Below are 22,698 nucleotides of genomic sequence, written 5' to 3'. Positions count from 1 at the left end.
AGCTTCTTATGGGTCTCTCATGTGGGTGCAGGGGCCCAAGTGCTTGGGCCATCTCCCACGGCTTTCCCAGGCATATCAGCAGGAAGCCAGATGGGAAGTGGAGCAGCCAGGACTCATAAGGGATACCAGCATCGCAGACAGTGGTTTCACCCACTTTGCCACAGCACCAGCCCCCACAGCTTCCCGTTTTGGTGGGTGGCCTTGGACCAAGATTGTGAGGTCAAGTTGTCTGCAGCTCCTAGTGCTTACCCTGACCCAGGTGTGACTTAAATCCATGGTTTTTAACCCCTTGACACCACATGTACTCCAAGACTTTCAGATACCTCTGTCTTCCCAGGGAGAACTTGAGGGTGTCCAGCCTCCCAAGTTAGGTCCTAGGTCCCATCAACCAGCCCCTGAGTCCTGGCCTTCATTGCCTTTCTCCGTTTTTATTTTTTCTTAAAGATTTATTTATTTATTTATTTGAAAGTCAGAGTTACAGAGAGAGTAGAGGCAGAGAGAAAGAGGCCTTCCATCCGCTGGTTCACTCCCCAATTGGCCGCCACAGCCGGAGCTGCATCGATAGGAGCCAGGAGCTTCTTTCAGGTCTCCCAAGTGGGTGCAGGGGCCCAAGGAGTTAGGCCATCTTCTACTGCTTTCCCAGCCCAAAGCAGAGAGCTGGATCGGAAGTGGAGCAGTCGGGACTTGAACCGGCACCCAAATGGGATGCCAGCACTGGAGGTGGCGGCTTTACCTGCTACGCCACAGCGCTGGCTATTGTTTCCTGAGAAGGAGAAAACCCCAACATTGTGCTTGGGGTGAGAGATCGTGCAGCAGTTCATAAGCAGAGAGCTTGCCCTGCCCCCTGGCCTCAATGTGGCTCCCTCCTCCTGGAAGCACCTACTGTGTGCCAGTCCCCATGCAGTGATAGCGCTCAGCTTATCCCAACAGCTAACCGTGGGAGACATGGGATTTGCTTGCCCGCTGCACTCCCCTGGGCTGTGGCACAGATAAGATAGGCTGTAGCCTATGTGCAAATTCCCAAGGCATTAGCTGTCACTCCACCCCTTTGTCTCCCATTCAGGAAGGCTTTGTGGAATGCCAGTGAGGGAGAGTGATGTCATTGCAGAGAAAACATTGAATGCACTGATACTGATACTAAAAAAACAAGCCTTTGCAACCTTCCCCGATTTAACCATTTATAGCCACAGATCAGATCACAGCCTTCTGGGGCAAGCAGGAGGCCCCACAGTTGTCTCCGAGCAGATTCTCACAGATGTCCCTGGGGGCAGATGTCACTATTATTTTTCCCATTTTGTCCCCAGAGGAAGACACTGGTTAGGAGGAATTTGCCCAGCACCACGTAACCATTAAGTAGAGAGGCAGGGATTCGAGCCCTGGTCAATCTGGCCATAAGTCCAGCTGAGTGTTCCAGGCTCAAGCAGAAGTGAGGTTGAGGAGGACTTGGGCACAAAAGGTGCTGGTGGACGGTGGGGTGGTGCTGGTCATGTGTCATCTGAGGTTGCTCTGAGGGACACTTGTGGAAAGCATTTGCATAGTGAATGCTGGATCACACTAAATGCTTAAGACACAGACAGGTGGGGAATGAAAGGTGAGGTTTGTGTGGGCAGCAGCTCCACGACCCTTCACTACTGCCCTGCTGAACGTGGCCAGAGACACTTGGCACGGGCTCATCCCCCACACCCTGTGATAACTGGCTTTCAAGGCAGACACCGACAAGATTTGAGAGGTGCTCAAATTCTGGCTGTCACCACCAGCCACCAAGCTCTGTGACGCACCCTGCTGCCCTGCCCCAGTCCAACACAAGTTCAGCTCTTTCCTTTGGGCATTGGTCTTTGCTGGCGCTTCAACTTTGGGTTTTCTGTTCGTTGACTTTTTTGCGTTTCGGCCCCCTGAGGTCACAGTTTCATCACTTGTGTGGCTTTTCTCTTGGCACCCTGGAGCCCAGTGGGAAGAGCTCCTCTCCACATTGCCAGTGCCCCCACCCCCGGTCAGAGTACCTGTCCTCTGTGGCTCTCCAGCCTGGTGTCTGCAGCACTCTGTACTTGCAGAACTGCTCCTGCTGCCTGGAACAGTCTCCAGGTGTCTCCATGCCTCACTCCTTTATCTCTTTCAGTCTGTTCCAATGTCACCTTCCCTGACTGCTTGATTTAAAACTGCACACTCCACCCCCACTCCTCCCCTGTTTCATTTATCACCTCCTGACACCCAGTGTGTGTTCCTTATTTTCTGTCTCCACCCATAGAATGTACAATACATGGAGGCAGGTTTTTGTTGGTTTTGTCTGCATAAGGTAGTGATTGGCATGTTGTAGGCATTGGATAAATATTTGCAGAATGAATGAATGAGTGTCATATTGCCATCAATGTCCTGAATATCTTGGCCTGATAACACAGTGACCAGCCAGTCCAGGGTCCAAATCATCCAGCCTGTCATGGATCCGAGATAGGACCAGCCCATCTGTAAGCTTCCAATGCTTCCCCAGCGTTCACTTCCAAGAGGTAAAAACCCAAGAACCTGTGCTCCCTCCAGCCAGAGGAGAGGAGGGCAAGGAGTGGGAGGAGGGCACTGTGTTCTGGGCAGATGGAAGGTACGTTGAGCATTTGGGTAGGAAGCATGGGAGGAGGGCAGGAGGACCTGGTCAGAGCCGACTTTGGCCTTACCCCTCACCTTCAGCCTTGAAATGGAAAATCACTGTGAGGTGGAGGGAAAGTAAGTAGACGTGGCCTGTGGTGGCCAATGGGAAGGAGAGCTGTGGAAGGGAGGCAGGGAGGAGGAGAAAGAGGACCTCAGACGCCCCGCCCAGCTTGGCTCACCTGTGCAACCTACTCATACGTGTGTGAGCGAGGATCCAGGTGTGTGAGAAATCACGGGGCTGGGGGTGCAGGTGTGAGGGGCTTAAGCTGTGTGTGTGGAGTCTGCCTGTGAGTGTGTTTCCTAAGGACGGAGGACAATGGGTGCAGAGAGGTGTGCATTCCCTTTGTGAAGGCATCTGTGTTTGTACATGGCTCCGCAGAGAACAATATGTCCCATTCCTGCCCCGACAGCTGAAGGAGGCCTTTGAGAGTTTGGCAAAAGGCCCAAGGAGCAGTGGAACAAGAAAAGGGCTGGACGATGGGACCCCAGGGAGGGGCCAACCATGGGCCTGAGATTAAGTCTGTAGAAGAACAGACTGAAACAGCCAATTAGTAACTGTCTCCTTGCAAACAAAGGGGTTTCAGTGCCAGCAGCCGGGGAGGCAGATTAGAGGAAAACGCACTGAAGTTGCATCTGGAGAAGTTCAGGTTAGACAAGGACAAATGATCCTCTGGACTCAGGGCTCTGAGCCCCCGGAAGCTCCACGGCTCAGGAGGAGGGGCTTCTATAATGGGACAAATCACATGTTCTCACGGAGGAGGAAAACTGGCTTCTGCCTGGGAACGCTGCTACACACTCCCAGGTTCCCATTCGCAGGTTCACTCTCTGGCTCAACAGCGGCTGGAGTTCACTCTGCTGGGCCTTGTGGGGTCACGGGTCATTGGTGCACACCCTTCTTGTTCATGTGGGGGAGAGGACAGCCGGATAAGAGCCACGGTAATACAGGAAGCTCAGGTGCCTTTGGAAAAAGGCACGGGGAGCCGCATGGGGGGAATCGGTGCCCACCTCTCAAGGCCCTGGACGGATTCCTGAATGGTGACTGGGACGTCATGTGGAACTGAGGCTCCGTGTCTCCGGGGTCACCTCCCCTGATGCACCCATGGGGGTGGGGGAGCCTGCTGGGGGGCTCCTCTGGAAGCCTGATAATCACTGGCTCTGTGGTCAGAGGTCAAGCACCAGTGGCAGGTGAGGGGCTATTCCTTTCCTGCTTGGGGTGGAGTGGGTCAAGAGGCCTGAGTCAGGGTGAGAACCAGGGATGGGGGCAGGAGCTGATGCACAACACTGGGCCTGAGGAGGACAGCAGGGGTCGTACCAACGCCTCCCAGAACTGGGGCTGTCACCATTTCACCCCACTGTTGGCAGGACCTGAACCTTGAATTGGGCTTTTGTCAGATCCATGCCTTCGTGTGGGATGGAACCATAATGGCAACGATGCTGTCTACCAGTTTTCTGTTAGTCATGGTGCTAAGAGGGTTACTTGTATTTCGAGATTATTCTTTCATAGTTCAAAGAATTGTTTTTTAATTTAGTTATTTATTTGAAAGGCAGAGTGACTGAAAGAGAAAGAGAGTTCATACTCTGGTTCACTCCCCAAATGGTGAAGACAAAACCAGGAACCTGGAACTTCATCTGAGTCTCCCACATATGTGGCAGGAGTCCAAGCACTTGGGATATCTTTACTGCCTTCCCAGGCACGTTAGTAGGAAGCTGGATTGGAAGCAGAGCAGCTGGGACATGAACCAGTGCTCCAATATGGGATGCAGGTATTGGAAGTGGTGGCTTAACCCACTGTACCACCAAGCCAGCTCCCAAAGAATATATATATTTATGATATATATAATATAATGCATACTATATATATATATTTAAGATTTGGAAAGTCAGAGTTACAGCAAGAGGGAGACACACAGAGAGATCTTCCATTAGCAAATCACTTCCCAGATGGCCTCAATGGCCAGCACTGGGCCAGGCCAAAGCCAGGAGCTTCTATGTCTCCCATGTTGGTGGTAGTGGCCCAAACACTTGGGCCATCTTCTGCTGCCTTCCAGGCCATTAGCAGAGAGCTGGATTGGAAGTGGAGCAGCCAGGCCAAGAACCGGGCCCATATGAGATGCCAGCCCAAGGTGGCAGCTACACCTGCTACGCCACAGCGCTGCCCCCCCCCCCCCCATGGAATTTTTCTTCAGCACCCATCCAGGGTGAGGCGTGTGCTGCATGCTGGGAGATCTAGCAATTAGCAGGACAGTCTCTACTCTCCTGGGAGCAGCCAATTATAATGCATAGTGATATTGGCAGGGTTAAAGGTTAGGGGTCCAGGGGTGCTGTGAGAACCCACTGGAGGGACATCTACCCAGCCTTGTGGGGAGGGGTGTCAGTGAGGGTTTCTGGAAGATGGTGATGTCCACAAACTGAAGACTTGAGGATATCAGTCCCACGAAAGGAGTACTGGAGGAGGAGAGTGACCTAGGCATGGATGCCGGCCAGAGGTGAGCCAGTACAGAATGGGACTGTAGAGGTTTGTGTTTAGAGACACAGGGGTGGGTGCTGGGAACTGCGACTGTGCAGGGAAGTCAGGGCCAAATCATCAAAAGAACTTCAAAGTCAAGTAAAAAGTTTTGGACATTTCTATTTTATTTTTTTAAGATTTTTATTTATTTATTTATTTATTTATTTGACAAGTAGAGTTATAGACAATGAGAGAGAGAGAGAGAGAGAGAGAGAGACAGAGAGAAAGGTCCTCCCTCCGTTGGTTCAGTCCCCAAATGGCTGCAACGGCTGGAACTACACCAATCCAAAGCCAGGAGCCAGGAGCTTCCTCCTGGTCTCCCACGTGGGTGCAGGGCCCCAAGCACTTGGGTCATCTTCCACTGCCTTCCCGGGCCACAGCAAAGAGCTGGACTGGAAGAGGAGAAACCAGGACTAGAACTGGCGCCCACATGGCCAGCGCTGCAGGCAGAGGATTAACCTAGTGCACCACAGCGCCAGCCCCTCTATTTTATTTTTTAACAGCATTACAGAGGGAGAGAGAGAGAGAAATCGTCCATCCACTGGTTCACTTCCCAGTGGCTTCAACAGCTAGGGCTGGGCCAGGCTGAAACCAGGGAGCTTGGAACTCCATCCAGGTCTCTAAGTAGGTGGCAGGAGCCCAAGTATTTGGAACACCTTCCCTTGCTTTCCTAGGTGCATTTGCAGGGAGCTGGATTGGAAGTGGAGTTGCCAGGACTCAAACTGGCACTCTGATACAAGATGCCAGCATTGTAGGTGGCGGCCTAACCCGCTGTGCCACAACGCTGACCTCCAGGTTTTGGACATTTAGTTGAGGGCATGGGGAGCTGCTGAAAGATTTTTTTGACCAGGAGAAGAAAGAGTTGAGAACTGTGTATTAATTTAGAAAATTCCCTGAGGCTGTAAGGAAGAGAATGGCCTAGGACTGGGGCAGTCTGAGGTGGGCAGATTTAGGAAGATATTGAGTAGTCCGGGCTGAACTGATGGTGGCCTGAGTTCAAGGAGGGGCTGTGGGGACCCAAAAGAAGAGAATGATTATTTTTTTAAAGATTTATTTATTTTACTTGAAAGTCAGGGTTACACAGAGAGAGGAGAGGCAGAGAGAGAGAGAGAGAGAGAGAGAGAGAGAGAGGTGTCTTCCATCCCATGGTTCACTCCCCAAATGGCCACCACAGCCGGAGCTGTGTCGATCCGAATCCAGGAGCCAGGACTTCTTCCGGGTCTCCCACGTGGGTTCAGGGGCCCAAGCACTTGGGCCATCTTCTACTGCTTTCCCAGGCCACAGCAGAGAGCTGGATTGGAAGAGGGGCAGCCAGGACTGGAACCAGCGCCCATATGGGATGCCGGCGTTTCAGGCCAGGGCCTTAACCCACTGCGTCACAGCACGGGCCCAAAGAGAATGAATTTTTAACTTTGCTTAGTACCTTCAGAATGACTGGAGAGCGGGAAGGACCAAGACATCATTCTGGCATCAGCAACTGAGTAGATGGTGGTATCGGCCGCTGGCACAGGAAATCCAGGAGAAGGAGCTGGACACCACCATGAGGCCTTGTTCTCTCCGTTTGATGGGTGAGGAGACTGGGGCTGGAACAGTAACTCGCTGGACGAGGCTAGTGGCAGCACTGAGATTACAGGGGTGCAAGCTGCTTCTCGTCCTAGCGCGGGGCTCCCCTGCCAAGTAGCTGACCTTGGGGCAGGGTTCAGCCTGCAGCTGGCTTGAGCTATGGTTTGTCTGCAGAGCTCATGGCCACAGTGGAGGAAGGGAGAGGTCAGGCTTAGGAAGAGGTTCAGGAAGTTCAGCTCTGAAGCAGCCACCTCTCCTAGGCAAATGAGGATCTGGCAGCTTCAGATAGAAACCAGAGCAGCTGAGGCTCAGCCCCTGGATCTCACAACTCTTCCTGGGGCTCTCTGGCCCATGGGACCACCTGGGGCAGCCCAATGTTAACTTTCAGCAGTGAACACCACCACCTGGCCAGGACAGACTTCACAGTTAACTTCTTTCAAAACACTTGCTTGTCTACTAATTCTAGGGAGGCTTCTCAGCATTTGTATGCCCTTTGGAGAGAAGAGAAAAGTGGACGTCTGGCGGCCATAAGTGATATGCCCATGGTCCCAGTGTTACTGGGAGTAGAAAGCACGCCTTGTGCTTGTTCATGTGGCTCCTGGTTCTCAGGATAGGTAGTGCTGGCCCAGGGCCCAGAAGGAGCTCAGTTCAAGTTCATGGTTTTCAAATTGGTTCTCATGTACTAGAATGCAGATCTCTGCATTCCAGCTTGCTCATTTAAAGTTGAACATGCCTGAAGTCAAGCACCCCTAGAGGAGGGGCTGGCTGTGCACTCCAGGCGACACAGAATGCTAGGGATACCCCAGGCCCCATCCTGCCACAAGGAGTCCCAACGTTTTGCAATATAGTCTGTTCTCTAAGCAAAGTCCTCAGACTGCCAGCCTTAGAATCACTTGGGATGCTGATGAGAAATGCAGGTTCCAGTTAGACCAGTAGACCCAGACAGAGAGTCTGGGATGGAGGCGGTGGGGGTGGTGTCTTGGGTTTTCATTTTAAGCCGGCTTCCCCCATAGTTCTTAGGCAGCGCCGTCCTCGGAGATTTGGAGAGGTTTCTCCAACAAGAAAATTGAGGTCTGAGAGGGCCCTGGCCGGAGGCCTTGCTCAGGAGCTGTCCCTACCCCCAACCCTGCACTGTTTGGTAACTGTGGCTGGGTTGCCAGGGGAACCAGGCTATGCAACTTCCTGGCTTTGGCGGTTTTCCCCTCCTTGGCCTTATCTCAGCATCCGCCACCCAGTCCAGGGACCGTGCTGGTCACGTAGGAGGGGAAGCTGGTGCCAGGCATGCGGAGGCGTGTCTTGGGCGCCAAGCAACATGGCCCAAGGCCCTGGGCGGGCAGGAGGGAGGAGATGTGGCTTTTAGGAAGGTGAGGAGGCCACAGGCTCATCAATGTCTCTCTCTGTGGCCTGGGCAAGATTTGCCCAGTGTGATGTGGGGAAGGGGGTGGTGACCAGCCCTGTGCTCTCTGTCATTACTCTGGCATGTCAGCTCCTCATTCATTACCCCACTGCCCCCTGCCCAGGAGAGGGAACACCAGGATCCTTGTGTCCCCTCCTCTCTTCCTTCTTCCTTCCAGACCCGGGGCCTCCAGCCATAAGCACCCCTACTTACAACTCCTGCACTAGCGCCTCTCACCTGTTCATCTACCTCTCTGTTTGCTCCTTGGCTCCTGATTTCTTCCTGTCCACCAGACTCTCTCCCTCCTCCCTGCCCACATCAGACTCACAGGCTGGAGCCGGAAGGCTCATGCTCTTTAAAGAATGGGAAGAGAGTTTTGAGGAAAGAGGGAGGGCAGCAAATAGTTTGAGTAAAATAATTCATGTGTTAGAGCGTCTGTATTTATGCTCCAGGCCCTGCTTTGACTCCTGAAAGACTTTCAGGCAGCCTTCAGAGTTCCAGTGTTCCAGGAAGAAGGGGGATAGCGCAAAGTCTCCCAGGCCTCCTGCAACTTCCAGGATTTATGATCTGATTCCTGGTGGTGTTTATCCTTCTCTGAAGACAAAGAGCCCCCCATCCTCACCCCCTTCCCCTGCTCTTGGGGGAAGGAAACAGCCAGGCCTTGTGCAAAGTGGTTTTCAAGCCTGGCCTGGTCTTTACGACATCTCTCTTTGGGGCCGTTACCCATCTTGCAGATGGGGCAAGTTGCCCAAGTTCTCTCAGCTCTGAGCAGCCGAGCGAGGGTTCAAATCCTGCTTCTGCTGTTTCCAGGATCCATCACTGCTGGCTTTCTTCACTGTGCTCCCGAGGGAACAGAAGCCAGGAACCAGGCCCAGAAGCAATGGTGCTTTCCTGGGGACTAAATGGGCATCCCAGAATTCCTCTTATGGGCTGCCAGGCACCCCTAAAGTGGGAGCAGAGGCTGTGCAAGGCCATGGGGACAGGTCCACAGGAGGAAGGGGACCCTTATCCGGGGAAACTCCCAGAAGCTAGCTAAGGCATTCAGAGAAATAGACCATCACTAACGAAGAGAGACACACACTTAACACAAAGCCTGCACAGGAGTGTGGAAACCTCATCTCCATGGAGCACTGTGCCACCCCGGCCTGTGCCCTTCCCCTCCCCCCTACACGCAGCCGTCAGCATCTCTACCCTCTCTGCTGCGGAAGGGCAGTTTTCTGAGTGCATTTCAGAGGCTGGGTGAAGGGGCAGGGGAGAGAGAAGCAGGGAGCCAGTCTCCCTTCTCCTTGCTCTTAGGCAGGAGACATGCTTAAGTGAGAGGCCAGACTTTACATTTTAACCAAACGGCTCTGCTGGACTCCCACTCCCAGGCTCCTCCCATCCCAAAGTACTCATGGGAGTCAAGATTCCCAGGCCTCTTGCCTCAGCCGGGCCTGACTGACCCTGTACCCAGGAAGGCACCCAGGCCCTGTGGGGGTGAGGAGCCAGGGCCAGGACCCAGTCCAGCCCAGGATTGCTGGGCTCTGCTCCCAGGTCCTCTTCTGACTCGCTCCTCTCCAGCCCCTGGCCCCTGGCCCCTGGCCCCTGGCTCCTGCCTGGTGGTCCGGGCTTTCTTCTGAGAATGGTCTGGGAGTGGTCCGGCCTTGGAAGGAAGGGTCAGGCCTCCGGAGGTGCAGTTGGGGTAGGGCAGAAACTGTGGACCAGCCCTTTTCCTCAGTCTTCGGCCTCTTAAATCTCCTCCATTGTTCTCACCCTTGGCTTTCGGGGCAGGGAGAAAGGAGCAACAAAGGGGACAGAGCACCCCTCATGAGGGGGTGGTGAGGGGTAGGGGAGAGGGAGACACGACAGCCTGGGAATCAAGGCAAAGGCAAAGGACTTCACGGATGCACAAGCCAAAAGGAGCAGGAGAAAGGCAGGAGCAGAGGGCAGGGGAGGAGTGGGCAGAGCTTGGCTGAGGGTAGGAGGTGAGAGCAAGGGCACCCAGCCCTGCTCTGCCGGATGTGGCTGGGCGCTGGAGCCAATTCTGCTGACAAGGGAAAGGCTGCCTCCCTCCTTATCAGGGGTGGAACCTGGCTCTGGGAGGCCTGAAGCAGACACAGTTTTGGAAGCCCGAGTTGAGAACAACACTGAAAAATTATTAATACAAAATTAATGATAGGAGTCAGCATTTATTTAGCATAATGTCACAACAAATTCTAGATTGTAGAAAACTTGGCAAATACTATCAACATCATAACAGCTAGAGAGAAAGTAAGATTTGTATGCATTGACAGCCTAAGCAGCTCTAAAGAAGTCCTTGCTTTTTTGGTTGCATAGTCTTTGTATCTTCATGTGACAGTGATTTGGTAATATTATTGTCTATGAAGGGAGTAGGAAGATAATTCAGTCTTTACTCTGTCATGGATTGATCAAGGTTTTTATTATTCTTGATGGATTAAAATGTTTCTTCATCTCAGTTTTTATTGGTAAAATCATGTCATTTTTCGGGACTGTTGTCAAATTTGGTAAAATCTATGCTAAATTTCCTCTTATATAAAGTGTAGGATTTCAGAGCATTGTTCAGCAGTTCATCTTAACTGTGCTATGAATTGACAGCACTCATCACCCATTTTTCACAAGTTCTCACTGTAGTGCAGTAATAGTTTTATGCAGTCTCCATCAATGTCAAAGTTTGATGTTGAATCAATAAGGTAGTTAATATTTCCCTAATATGTTTATGGGAGTTTCTTCTCCTTGTTAATCAGACTATCAAACATATTCTATATATTCTATTAAAAACCAATCTCTTTCTCTTAGTGAATTATTGTTTTTGAATCTGAATCTGGAGATTTTGCTACAACTTGCTCTTCAATTTTAGAATAATTTCTACAGATCCTGTGGCTTTTTTAAATCACTTTTGTTTCCTAAGCCACTAATTTAAGCCAATTGTCTGTTCTTTAACACAAAAATCTAAAGGTGACAAAACAAGAGACATTATTAAAATATGTTAATCAGCAATCTGTTAACTTTTACTTGTATTATTGAAAAAGAGACTTTCCAAAATGCAATTTAGGGTGGCATACTTCAGGGGCCAGCACTACGGTTCATCAGATGAAGCCTGAGATGCTGGCATCCCATATGGGTGCTGGTTTGAGTCTTGGCTGCTCCACTTCCAGTCCAGCTCCCTGCTAATGCCCCTAAGAAAGCAGCCGAGGACTGCCCAAGTGCTTGGGCCCCTGCACTTAGGTGGGAGACCCAGAGGAAGCTTCTGCCTACTGGCTTTGGGTGGGTCCAGCTCAGGCCATTGTGACCATCTGGGGAGTGAATCAGCAGATGGAAGATTTCTCTTTCTGTCTCTGCCTCTCTCTGTCTCTCTGTAACTAACTCTGCCTTTCCATAGGGGGGAAGAAAAAGTTATGCCAACTTTTTGAATAAATTGTTTATAATTTGTGTTTCTCTCCCAAGTCTTTGAAAACATAGAGTTCTTAAAATATTATTATGTTGCAAGGTGTGGACAGAAGAATAAAGTATCCCTCTACACACTTGACTGTTCATGTGTTTCTCCTCAGAACCTGTGAATACTTAGTTTACAAAGCAAAAAGGTCTTCGCAGATAGGATTAGACTGATGACCCTGAGATGGGGGGATTATTCTGGGTTGTCTGTTTGAGCCCAAATTCATCACAAGGATTCTTTTTTAAAACTTTTTTTAGATTATTTTTTTTTAATTGTATTTCTTTTCTTTTTCTTTTTTCTTTTTTTTTTTTTTTTTTGACAGGCAGAGTGGACAGTGAGAGAGAGACAAAGAGAAAGGTCTTCCTTTTGCCGTTGGTTCACCCTCCAATGGCCGCCGCGGTAGCGCGCTGCGACCGGGCGCACCGCCCTGTTCCGATGGCAGGAGCCAGGTGCTTATCCCGGTCTCCCATGGGGTGCAGGGCCCAAGCACTTGGGCCATCCTCCACTGCACTCCCTGGCCACAGCAGAGAGCTGGCCTGGAAGAGGGGCAACCGGGACAGGATCGGTGCCCCGACTGGGACTAGAACCCGGTATGCCGGCGCCGCAAGGCGGAGGATTAGCCTGTTGAGCCACGGCGCCGGCCCAAAATTGTATTTATTTTCATTGTATTTGAAAGGCAGATGTGCATACAACCTCCCCCCCCCCCACCACTACCCGCCCCAACACACACAGAAGAACACACAGATAAAGGATCTTCTATGTGCTGGTTCACTCCCCAAATGCCCACAACAATGAGGGCTAGGCCAGGCAGAAGCCAGGAGCCTGGAACTCAATCTTGGTCTCCCATATGGGTGGCAGGAACCTAAGTCCATAAGCCATTTACCTGCTTCCTCCCAGGATCTGCATGAGCAGGAAGCTGGATTCAGCAGTGGAGCTGAGACTTGAACCCAGTCACTCTGATGTGGGGTATGCACCAAACGCCCGTCCCGTGTGAGTTCTCCAAGTCCCAGGAGCTTGCCCAATAGACAGGCGCTATTAGTGGCTCTGAACATGGAAGAAGGATTTGTCTTAGAGCCTACTGACACCTTGATTTTAACCCAGTGAGACCTGTGTCAAACTTGAGACTGGAATGAGTTTTCTGTGATTTATCACAACAGTAGTAGAAAACTAACATATGATGCCTGAATAGTTTTAAAACAGAATGACCACTTTATACTTAGAAACATTTGAGGAGACATATGTGTTTAAAATAGGAGAGGAGAGAAGAAGCAGGAGGAGGAGGAGGAGGAGAAGAAGAAGAAGGAAAGAAATCCATAATGCTGGAAAACTGGAAGTCGTCAAGAGTTCAGGCACTCTTGAGGCAGCTTTTCCCCTGGTGAGCTGTATAATATGTTTACCGTTTTGTTTGCCACATCACTATGTCTCTTCTCGGCTGGAGAGAACTTTCGTTTTGACTACGCATCAAAAAGAACAGAATACTCACTTGTGATTTTACACACCAAATGGTAGAATTTCTTTGAGCTTTTCAAATCTTGTTTTTCTTCCATTTCATAGACCGTTTTGGTGCACATGTTCATATAAAGAATACAGCCAGTACTTAGCTGCCCAGACATCAAGTGAGTTGACACAGGAGACTGGTGGAAACAGTGCTCAAGAAGTCATTCACACGGGGATAGCAAGCAGAGACTTAACTACACATGCAAGCGATGGAAGCCACATAAACGGGCTTCACTATAAAGAAAAAGAAAAAAAAAAAAAACCCTGGACATTGTAGTACTGCAGGTTAAGCTTCTGCTTGGGAACCCAGCATCCCTTATCAGTGCCCATTGCAGTCCCATCCCCTTTGTAGAAGATCTAGCTCCCTGCTGCTGCATCCTGGATGGAGGATGGAGGATGGATCAAGTGCTCCCAAGTTTTAATGTGGGAGACTAGGGTGCAGTTCTGGGCTCATGGTTTGACTTTGCCCAGTTTTGGCTGTTGCAGGCATTTGTGAAGTGGACCAGAGAATGCAAGATTTTTTTCTTCTTCCCCTTTTCCCTCTCTTTCTTTTCCTTCTCCTTCTCTCTCTCTGTCTCACTCTGCCATCCAAGAAGATGCGAAATAAAGTTTCCCTAACTCAATTTACTTTGCAAATTTACACAAGTGCATGACCAAATGGCTATACTGCCCAGGGCCCTACTATGAGCCTGGAGAGGGGCTCAAGAAAGTGGGAGGACTGAAGCTTAGGCGATGTGAACTTTGAGGTAAATTCAAACACCTCCCCCAGGAGGTGGTTCCCCTACTTTGGACATTGCCACCTGGTCCTTCCTGCCTCAACTTTTTTTTTTTTTTTAAGATTTATTTATTGATTTGAAAGTCAGAGTTACAGAGAGGTTGAGGCAGAAAGAGAGAGAGAAGTTTCCCATCCGCTGGTTTACTCCCTAAATGTCTGCAACAGCCAGAGCTGTGCCAATTTCAAGCTAGGAGTCAGGAATTTCTTACAGGTCACCCATGCAAGTGCAGGGGCCCAAGGACTTGGGCCATCTTCCACTGCTCTCCTAGGCCTTAGCAGAGAGCTGGATCGAAATTAGAATAGCTGGGACTCGAACCGGCAGCCATACGGGATGCTGGCACTGCAGGTGGCCTGTCTCAACTTTGCACCTTCCCTACACACAGTCACCCTGGCTTGAGAAAAGGACACATGCCGCCTTTGAGTTTGGAGAATTATCTCTCCTGGCCCCAACTTCCTCTCTGGTTGTGGGGATAACTGTCCCAGAGACTTGTGGTTGTGAAAACCCCTGGGAGGCATCTGATCCACACAGGACTGGTGGCTTCTTCTTCCCTATTCTCTGGGCTCCAGGGTGGGCTGGGTAAGGAAGGGGCCGGGAACAGATAAGCCCCTCTCTTCCCTCACTCCCAAGCCACCCAAGGACTGCACTGCCACTTGTGGGCCACCCCACCACCACATCCTGCCTCCAGCACTGGAGCTGGGGGCTGGGGGTACATGCTTGTCCTCTTAAGGACCCCAAAGGAGATCAGGGCTGGCAAGTTTTGGGAGGGAAGAAAGGTGAAGCCTGCTGGAAGAAGTCCTTTTAGATTGAGCAGCAGGTGACCCTGTCTCCTTTCCTGCATTCCCGTGCTTGTGAACAGCCTCAGTGCCCCAGCTGGAGCCGGCTGCGAGGACTCCAGAGAGGTTTCTGAATGGGAAAGCAGCTCACAGAATCGTGCAGTCACCAAGCGCTCAGCCAATCCACATAGGAGGCAGCAGGGGCACTTTGGGAGGCCTGCAGGCCAAGGGGCCAAACCAACTTGGGAAAATCCTAAATGCTGAAAAACTCTCTGGGGCCGGGGCCGGTGCTGTAGCACAGAGGGTGAAGCTGCTTCCTGTGGTGTCGACATCCCATATGAGCACTGGTTCAAGACCTGGCTGCTCCACTTCTGATCCAGATCTCTGCTGTGGCCTGGGAAGGCAGTAGAAGATGGCCCAGGTCCTTGGGCCCCTGCACCCATGTTGGAGACATGGAAGAAGCTCCTGGCTCCTGGGTCCTGGCTTCGGATCAGCTCAGCTCCGGCTGTTGTAACCAATTGAGGAGTGAACCAGTGGATGGAAGACTTCTCTCTCTGCCCCTCCTTCTCTCTCTGTGTAACTGTTTTAAATAAATAAATCACTGTTTTTCCTAATAAATATTTTTAAAAAAGAAAGAAAGAAAGAAAAACTCTCCGGAAGCGGCCATACAAACTAGGAGGTGTAAAACACAGGTCCCCCAAAGCCAGTCCCATGGGTTTGGGTTTAGTTAGTCCAGTGTCGGACCTACAGTTTTTTACTGTACCAAGCTCTCCCAGATGTTTCTGAGCTGGGTTCTGGGGGCCACAAGATTGCATACACACCTGGCTGCTATACATTCTTTCTTTGGTCTACCCGGACATTCTGCTGTTGTGAAACTAGTTTGGTCTGATGCTGCTTGCTTTTCTGCAGACTAAACTGGCATCAGGGTTTGGCTTGGCACTCATGGGCACTGGGGCAACGGTAACCACGGTAACCTAGGTAGAGTGTCGGGGAAAACCCTGGAACTGGCTCTTGGACCTCTCCTGGACCCATGATAGCTCCTCTAGGGTTCAGGTCCCCTTCCAAAGCCGCCGCTAACAGCAGGGTGGACCAGGGCGGGTCCATCTTTCGGTTCCCGCTCGGGAGAGCGCCGGGCGCGGCTGCCTAACGGGAGGGGTTCCGGTTCCCAAAGCACAAGCCGGCGGCAACCGCGCCCCCGAGCTGAGGGGCGGGGCCGGGGGCGGGGCCGCGGCCCGGTTCGCGGACTCCTGGTGGCCATGGTAACGCGTCAACACCCAGGGCCTGGGTGCCGGCGGCAGAGGCGGCGGCTGAGATGGTGAGGCGACGCAGCGCTTCGTATGGGGGCCGCACGCGTTCTGAGTTGGGTTGTGTCCCTAAGCGGGGAAAGTGAAGGGCTGTGGCAGGGAAAAACCGGAGTCTGAGTGTGGGGGGGTCAGGAAGACCCGGAAGTGGAGAGAGCAACCCTAGGAGAAGAGAGGGAACTCGTGAGCCCCCAGTTTTTCAAACAAAGGTATTAGGAGTGGGGTCGACAGCGGTTGAAAGCAGAGTGGTGCTGAGCTGGGAAGCTGGGGAGAAAGGCATGGCTCAACCCCCGCCCCCCATCCCATCAGGCTGGGGTCCCCCTGGGCTGGGTTTGTGGGATGTGATGTGGAGAAAGACACAGGTGAGGAGGACAGAGCAGGTTACTGGACCCATTGTGCCACTGACTGGCAGGATGACCATGGCTAAGTCACCTAATGTCCCTGCGCTCCAGGTGCGTCTGTGTTAGTAGGGCTTTGGGTACCTCAGCGGGTACTCAACAGACATTTGAGACTGACAGACGAGGGTGCCAGGATCTCAAGCCCCGGGAGAGAGATTGGGACCACGGGGGTCATGGAGACTGAAAAGTCAGCAGGGCCTGGGAGTAGCTTTGAAGGGGGTACCTGGCTCCTGAGGGGAGGAGAGGCAGAGGATAGGTATCAGAGCCTTGGGTCATTGGAGCCAAACTTAGAATGTCTGGGCACAAAGGTGGCAGACGTGGCTGCTGGGGTGTACTGGGGACACACTTCAGGCCCAGAGGCTGCACTCACAGATTCCAGGAGAACTCAGCTGATTATGAAATAAACATGCCTCCAGCTTGGAGGACTTGTGCTGGGCTGCAATGGAAGTCCCCTTTGGCTTGTGCGTTTTGTTTGATCTGTGTCTCACCTCAGTGCTTTACAAATGCTGGACGTATGTGTGTGAGGGCCTAGCATCACACCTGGCATCTAAGGGCATATGGCGAATGTTAATTTTCTGTTTCTCCCGTTTCAAACAGTTCTGATTTCCAAGCCTGCATTCATCAGACTTGTGAGCTGTAGGGCACCTAGATCAGGAATTTCCTACCCAAAGGCCACCACTCACAGCGGGGGTTTGGCCAGTGACTGAGCCCTTCTGTCAGGACACCTTGGAGAGGCAGTGGGGCTGAGAGTGAGCTCTGGCAGGCCAGGGGTATGTGTGTGTGTGTGTGTGTGTGCACGCGTGCGTGTGCTGTGATGCTACTCACTGGCTTTTGAGAGTGTTTGGAGGAGCGAGGAGAGTCGGTGGTGGTAGAGGGGCTCATGATTGGACAGACTTCCAGGACTCTTACCAAAAAAATTCATTAATCCCGTCCCCTAGAGGGAGGAACAGGGACATCGGTACCAACTAGGATGTCATCTTCAGCTAGCATCCCCCAGATGGCCAGCCCGGTCTTATTTTAAGAAAGAAGATGGCTGGCGCCGCGGCTCAATAGGCTAATCCTCTGCCTTGTGGCACCGGCACACCGGGTTCTAGTCCCGGTTGGGGCACTGGATTCTGTCCCGGTTGCCCCTCTTCCAGGCCAGCTCTCTGCTGTGGCCAGGGAGTGCAGTGGAGGATGGCCCAAGTCCTTGGGCCCTGCACCCCATGGGAGACCAGGATGAGCACCTGGCTCCTGCCTTCAGATCAGCGTGGTGCGCCGGCCGCAGCGTGCCACCCGCGTTGGCCATTGGAGGGTGAGCCAATGGCAAAGGAAGACCTTTCTCTCTGTCTCTCTCTCTCACTGTCCACTCTGTCTGTAAGAAAGAAAGAAAGAAAGAAGATACTGGAGAAGATCCCTTAGAGTAAAAGGCAATGGGCCTGGTCCCTGGGAAACCCTCCCCCCCCCCCCCCCCTTAGGAACCAAAGTCTACAGAAAGGGAAGTAGGACACGGCTGACTTTTGAGACTAGGATTTGTCAGCCTGTGGTGACTCCATGCAAAAGAGGAAGCAGATCCCTGGGTGGAGAGGACATCTGGAAAGGCTAAGTCTTTGTTCAGTTGACAGGTGTTGAGTGACGTCAGGGAAACTCTGCACCGACCATTCCATCCCTGCTCCGGCTTTGTCTTTGCTGGATTTGACCCAAGGGCTGCTGACATGGATGGTGCTGAGGGTTTTTACTGGTTGCATTCTCCTGCCTTCAGAGCGGGGGCACTAGGGCCCTTGTTATGGTTGGTTTTCAACTAAAAATAGTTTTATTATTTTTCCTGGTCATAAAAATAGTTACCTACTCATTGCAGAAAATTATTCAGTCCAAGAAACATCTAAAGCACACCTGAAATTACTGCTAAACATTTTTGTTCACGTTCTTTCAGTAAAGCATTCTCGGCATATACCCTTGCCACACAAACATTTTTACAGGAATACTTACATATTTCTTTTTTTAAAAAGATTTATTTATTCATTTGAAAGACAGAGTTACATAGAGAGAGGGAGAGATAGAGAGAGATTTTCCATCTGCTAATCCGCTCCTAATATGGCTGCAATGGCCAGGGCTGAACCAGGCCAAAGCCAAGATCTTGGAACTCCATCCAGGTCTCCCATATAGGTTGCAGGTGCCCAAGCACTTGGGCCATCTTCTGCTGCTTTCCCAGGTGTGTTAGCAGGGAGCTAGATTGGAAGTGGAGCAGCCGGGTGTCGAACTGCACCCTTGTGGGATTCCAGTGTCATAGGCTGTAGATTAACCTGCTGTGCCACAAGGCCAGCCTGTAAATATTCCTTATGATTTTTTTTAAGATTTATATATTTATTTGAAAGACAGAGTTACAGAGACACAGAGAGAGAGAGATCTTCCATCCACTGATTCACTTCTCAAGAGGCTGCAACGGCTGAAGCTGAGCCGGTCCAAAGCCAGGAGCCAGGAGCTTCTGCAAGGGCTCCCATGTGGGTACAGGGGCCCAAGCACTTGGGCCATCCTCTGCTGCTTTCCCAGGCACATTATCAGGGAGCTGGACTGGAAGTGGAGCATCTGGGACTCGAATAGCGCTTATATGGGATGCTGGTGCTGCAGGCAGTGGCTTTACCTGCTAGGCCACAGTGCCAGCCTTTTGTGATGCATTTTCTTTTTTTAAAAAAGATTTATTTATTTATTTGAAAGTCAGAGCTACACAGAGAGAGGAGAGGCAGGGAGAGAGAGAGAGAGAGAGAGGTATTCCATCTGATCTCCCCATTTGGCTGCAACAGCCGGAGCTGTGCCAATCCGAAGCCGGGAGCCAGGAGCCAGGAGCCTCCTCCGGGTCTCCCACATGGATGCAGGGGCCCAAGGACTTGGGCCATCCTCCACTGCCCTCCCAGGCCACAGCAGAGAGCAGCCGGGTCTCGAACCAGCTCCCATATGGGATGTCGGCATTTCAGGCCAGGGCGTTAACCCGCTGCACCACAGTGCCAGCCCCCAGTAATCTATTTTCTTTAAAACTCAATATGTTATGGAAATTATCCCCTGTCCATTATTGACATCATCACTCGGTTGTCCAGCTAAGCCTCTGTAGCAGGGTCTCTCAGAAGGCCCCTGGCTGTGGCTGGATTCTCGTGCTCTTGGGGGCAGGATGGGTTTTAAGAACAGAAGGAGGAATAAAAAAAGAACAGAGGGGAATCAGCTGTGTCACCAAGATGAGAACCTCAAAGCAGGCCTGGCATCTTTGTTGTCCCTGATCCCCGTCCTCCGCGGCCCTCTTACTAGCAGGAGCTGAAAGCTGCTTTCCCTTGGAGACTGCCTCCCCCAAGCAGGCCTGAGTATGCTCCTCTCCAGGCAGTGTGCTTGACGTCTTGGGGTATTTATTTGGTCATGCAAGAAGTAAAACCAGCCCTTCATCTCCTCAAAGAACCTCTTGGCTTCTGCCTCTGCCCAGAGGGATGCAACTTTCCATTTCTGCTTGCTTCTTCATATTTCTGGTGTGTTTACACAGTGACCTCCCTAATCCTTCTTGTTACTCTTGGCATAACTGGTTATTCTAACCCTGGGGTAAGACTTGTGGCTTCAAAGTCAGCATTTCCCAAGTGAGGCTTTCTCAGCTACCCAACCTCAGAGCTCAGAGCTTCCCTCTGTCCTGCCCGGTGGTCACTTTTCTGTGGTCATCTGCTTTCCTTCCTCTCTTCTGACTTCTAGGTTCAGGCAGTTGAGTATCTCAGTGGTGACTTCCCCTTGACCTGGGTACCAAGGGCACAGGAAAGAGGACACTCAATCTCAGCCCTGGGAGAACCTGCAGTTTGGAGGACACTCGAGCATAAGGGAAGCCTATAGGGGCCCTTGGAAAGAAACAGGAAGACAAATGCAAAACAATAATAATACTTTCCATCTGTATTCCAGAGCCCTTGCACATGCGTTATCATGCACAGTGCAGGCCGCATATGTGATCTGGAAAACGTGGAAGGGTGGAGTGACTGGGAGTCAGGCAGGCAGATTCCCGAAACACGGCCACATGTCCACCTCCATCTGCTCTGCGGTTCTCTAGAGGTCCTCTTGCTCAGTTTCATTCACTCGTTATTCATCAAGGGCAGATTGAGCTCCTACTATGCTCCCTTTTCCTTAGCTACATAGAGAACTCACACCACCCCTCAAGAGCCAAAGCCTTCCACCTTTTCCAGTTAGTCCCAATGCTCAGCCTTAATCCCACCTACTGCAGTCTCTGTTCGTTTGCTCCGGTTCTATTTTTGGAGCAGAGGGGATCCATTGCTCACCACCCACCATGTAATAACCCTTCAGAGGCTGTTATTAGGCATCCTTGGGGCTGCTATATTTACCTTTTAATAAATCCAAGCTTTTCTGTTCTTCTATACTGGGGCTAACTGAGGATGTAAAGGGAGACTCCCTCGGTAAGCCCCTTGCTGGCTGTGCCAGGCACGAGGCAGAGGCACACGCAGCAGTGCTAACTGTACAGAACAGATCCAGCTGGAGAATAATTGCCCAATTTAGTGTGAAAACGTGATTCAGGTGGAACAGGTGCTGGGAGAGTCTGCTTGGTAATGGCAGATCAGAGAGAGCTTTAAAAAAAAAGATTTATTTTATTTGTTTGAAAGGCAGAGTTAAGAGAGACAGCTGCCCAGGCCCAGGGCTGGGCCAGGCCAAAGCCAGAAGCCAGGAGCTTCATCCAAGTTTCTCACATGGGTGAGGGGCCAAAGGACTTGGGTCATCCACTGCTGCTTTCCTAGGCACACTAGCAGGGAGTTGGATTGGAAGTAGAGCAGCTAGGACTTGAACCAGTGCCCATATGAGATGCCGCTAAACCCACTATGCCATAATCCTGGCTCCAGAGAAAGCTTTCAAAACACTGTCCACTATTTAGGACCTGGAGTGCATGGTCCATTTCTCTGTCTGGATAGCTGCTGATTACTAGGCTTGGGGAGACCCAATGAATCTAGCCCATTCTCCTAAGGTAGCCCTGCTTGGAGAGCAGTGGAGGGCAGGATCTGGGCTCCTTCTAAGTGAAGTTTTAATCAGCTTTAGAGTAAGTCTGAAGTCATCCTACATAGACTTTTTAGAAACTCTTGAGGCTGAGCTGAAGCTGGACTGTGGTTTAGGATTGGAAATCATGGTAATCAGGCTTCTTGGTTATAACCAACAGAGCCAGAGCTCTAAGCAGAAGCGAATGCACTGCGACTGTTTTGGAGGCCTCACAGATTTCATCCGCAGACTGGGAAACTAGGCTTGGAAAGTAGAACCAAGGGGAACCCTGCAGCCAGAATCAAAACCACCAACTTGGGGCCGGTGCCATGATGCAGCGGGTTAAAGCCCTGGCCTGAAGCGCTGGCATCCCATATGGGCACCGGTTCTAGTCCCAGCTGCTCCTCTTCCAATCCAGCTCTCTGCTGTGGCCTGGGATAGCAGTAGAAGATGGCCCAGGTCCTTGGGCCCCTGTACCCATGTGGGAGACCTAGAAGAAGCCTGGCTCCTGGCTTTGGATCGGCGCAGCTTCAGCCGTTGTAGCCATCTGGAGAGTGAACCAGAGGGTGGAAGACCTCTGTCTCTGTCTCTACCTCTCTCTGTAACTCTGTCTTTCAAATAAATAAAATAAATCTTTTAAAAAAACCACCAACTTGTCTAGCAAGGGCTCCTGATGCTCTGTTTCACCCCGAACATGGCCAGCTTGGCAGATGGGGTGCCCCTGCTGGTGTCCTTGTCATTGTCCTCCCGTCCCTACCTCGGGCATGGCTGCCTCTGCTGCCTCTGTCAGAATGACTTTCCTTGCTCTGCTTCTAGCATCACTACATCTCTAGTCATTGTCAGGCTGGGGGATCTCATTGGCTAAGCCAAGGGTGCTTGTCCAAGCTGGGAAAGCAAATACTTGGTGTTTTCAGCCTATGTAGTTGGAGCTGAGCACTGTCTCCCACAACTCGTTAGATGCGGAAGCGGCCAAACTTAGGAAGATACTGGAAAGAGAGGGGTTAAACAATGCTGCACACCAAAGGGTCCTGGGAGAGAAGGAGCCAAATAGTGGATTTTATGACAGCTGCTGGACTGTAATTGGTTATCATCCATCTTTCATCCATTGCCTAGGGTTCATTGGGCATCAGCCACATACTGAGCAATGGGCGAGGTGCTCTTCCACCCAGGGATGGCGAACGTCCTTATAAGACCAGCAGAGTCATTTGGTCTGGCTGTGGCAAGGCAACTGCAGGCAGGACTCGAAATTCAATAAATCTGCAGCAGGCTCATTTTTAAGTTGATCATTTTGTATGGCCCGCGGGTGATGTTATAAATATCCAACTGGCCCTCGACAGAAGAAAAAGCTTCCCTATCCCTGTACCCTGTGGTCTCTGCCGTAACTTTGAGGCCGTGGAGACAGGAAGGAGGTCCCACAGCAGTGTCATTTGTGGAGGGGGCG

The 22,698-nt window shown here is 51.4% G+C and overlaps 1 protein-coding gene across 1 annotated transcript in view; it reads left to right on the top strand.

Moving 5' to 3' along the window:
- Positions 1–15,816: 15,816 nt before the first annotated feature.
- Positions 15,817–22,698, top strand: part of CFAP45 (cilia and flagella associated protein 45) — a 29,816-nt gene continuing 22,934 nt past the window's right edge. Inside the window, exon 1 of the mRNA XM_062193702.1 lies at positions 15,817–15,896. Coding sequence (XP_062049686.1) covers positions 15,894–15,896 — 3 coding nt within the window. The 5' untranslated portion in view covers positions 15,817–15,893. The remainder of the gene's footprint in view (positions 15,897–22,698) is intronic.

Source organism: Lepus europaeus, chromosome 5 (assembly GCF_033115175.1).
Source record: "Lepus europaeus isolate LE1 chromosome 5, mLepTim1.pri, whole genome shotgun sequence".
In the NCBI taxonomy this organism is placed as follows: domain Eukaryota; kingdom Metazoa; phylum Chordata; class Mammalia; order Lagomorpha; family Leporidae; genus Lepus; species Lepus europaeus.
Note: the sequence above shows the minus strand (reverse complement) of the source record. Positions and strands in the feature narration are given on the sequence as shown.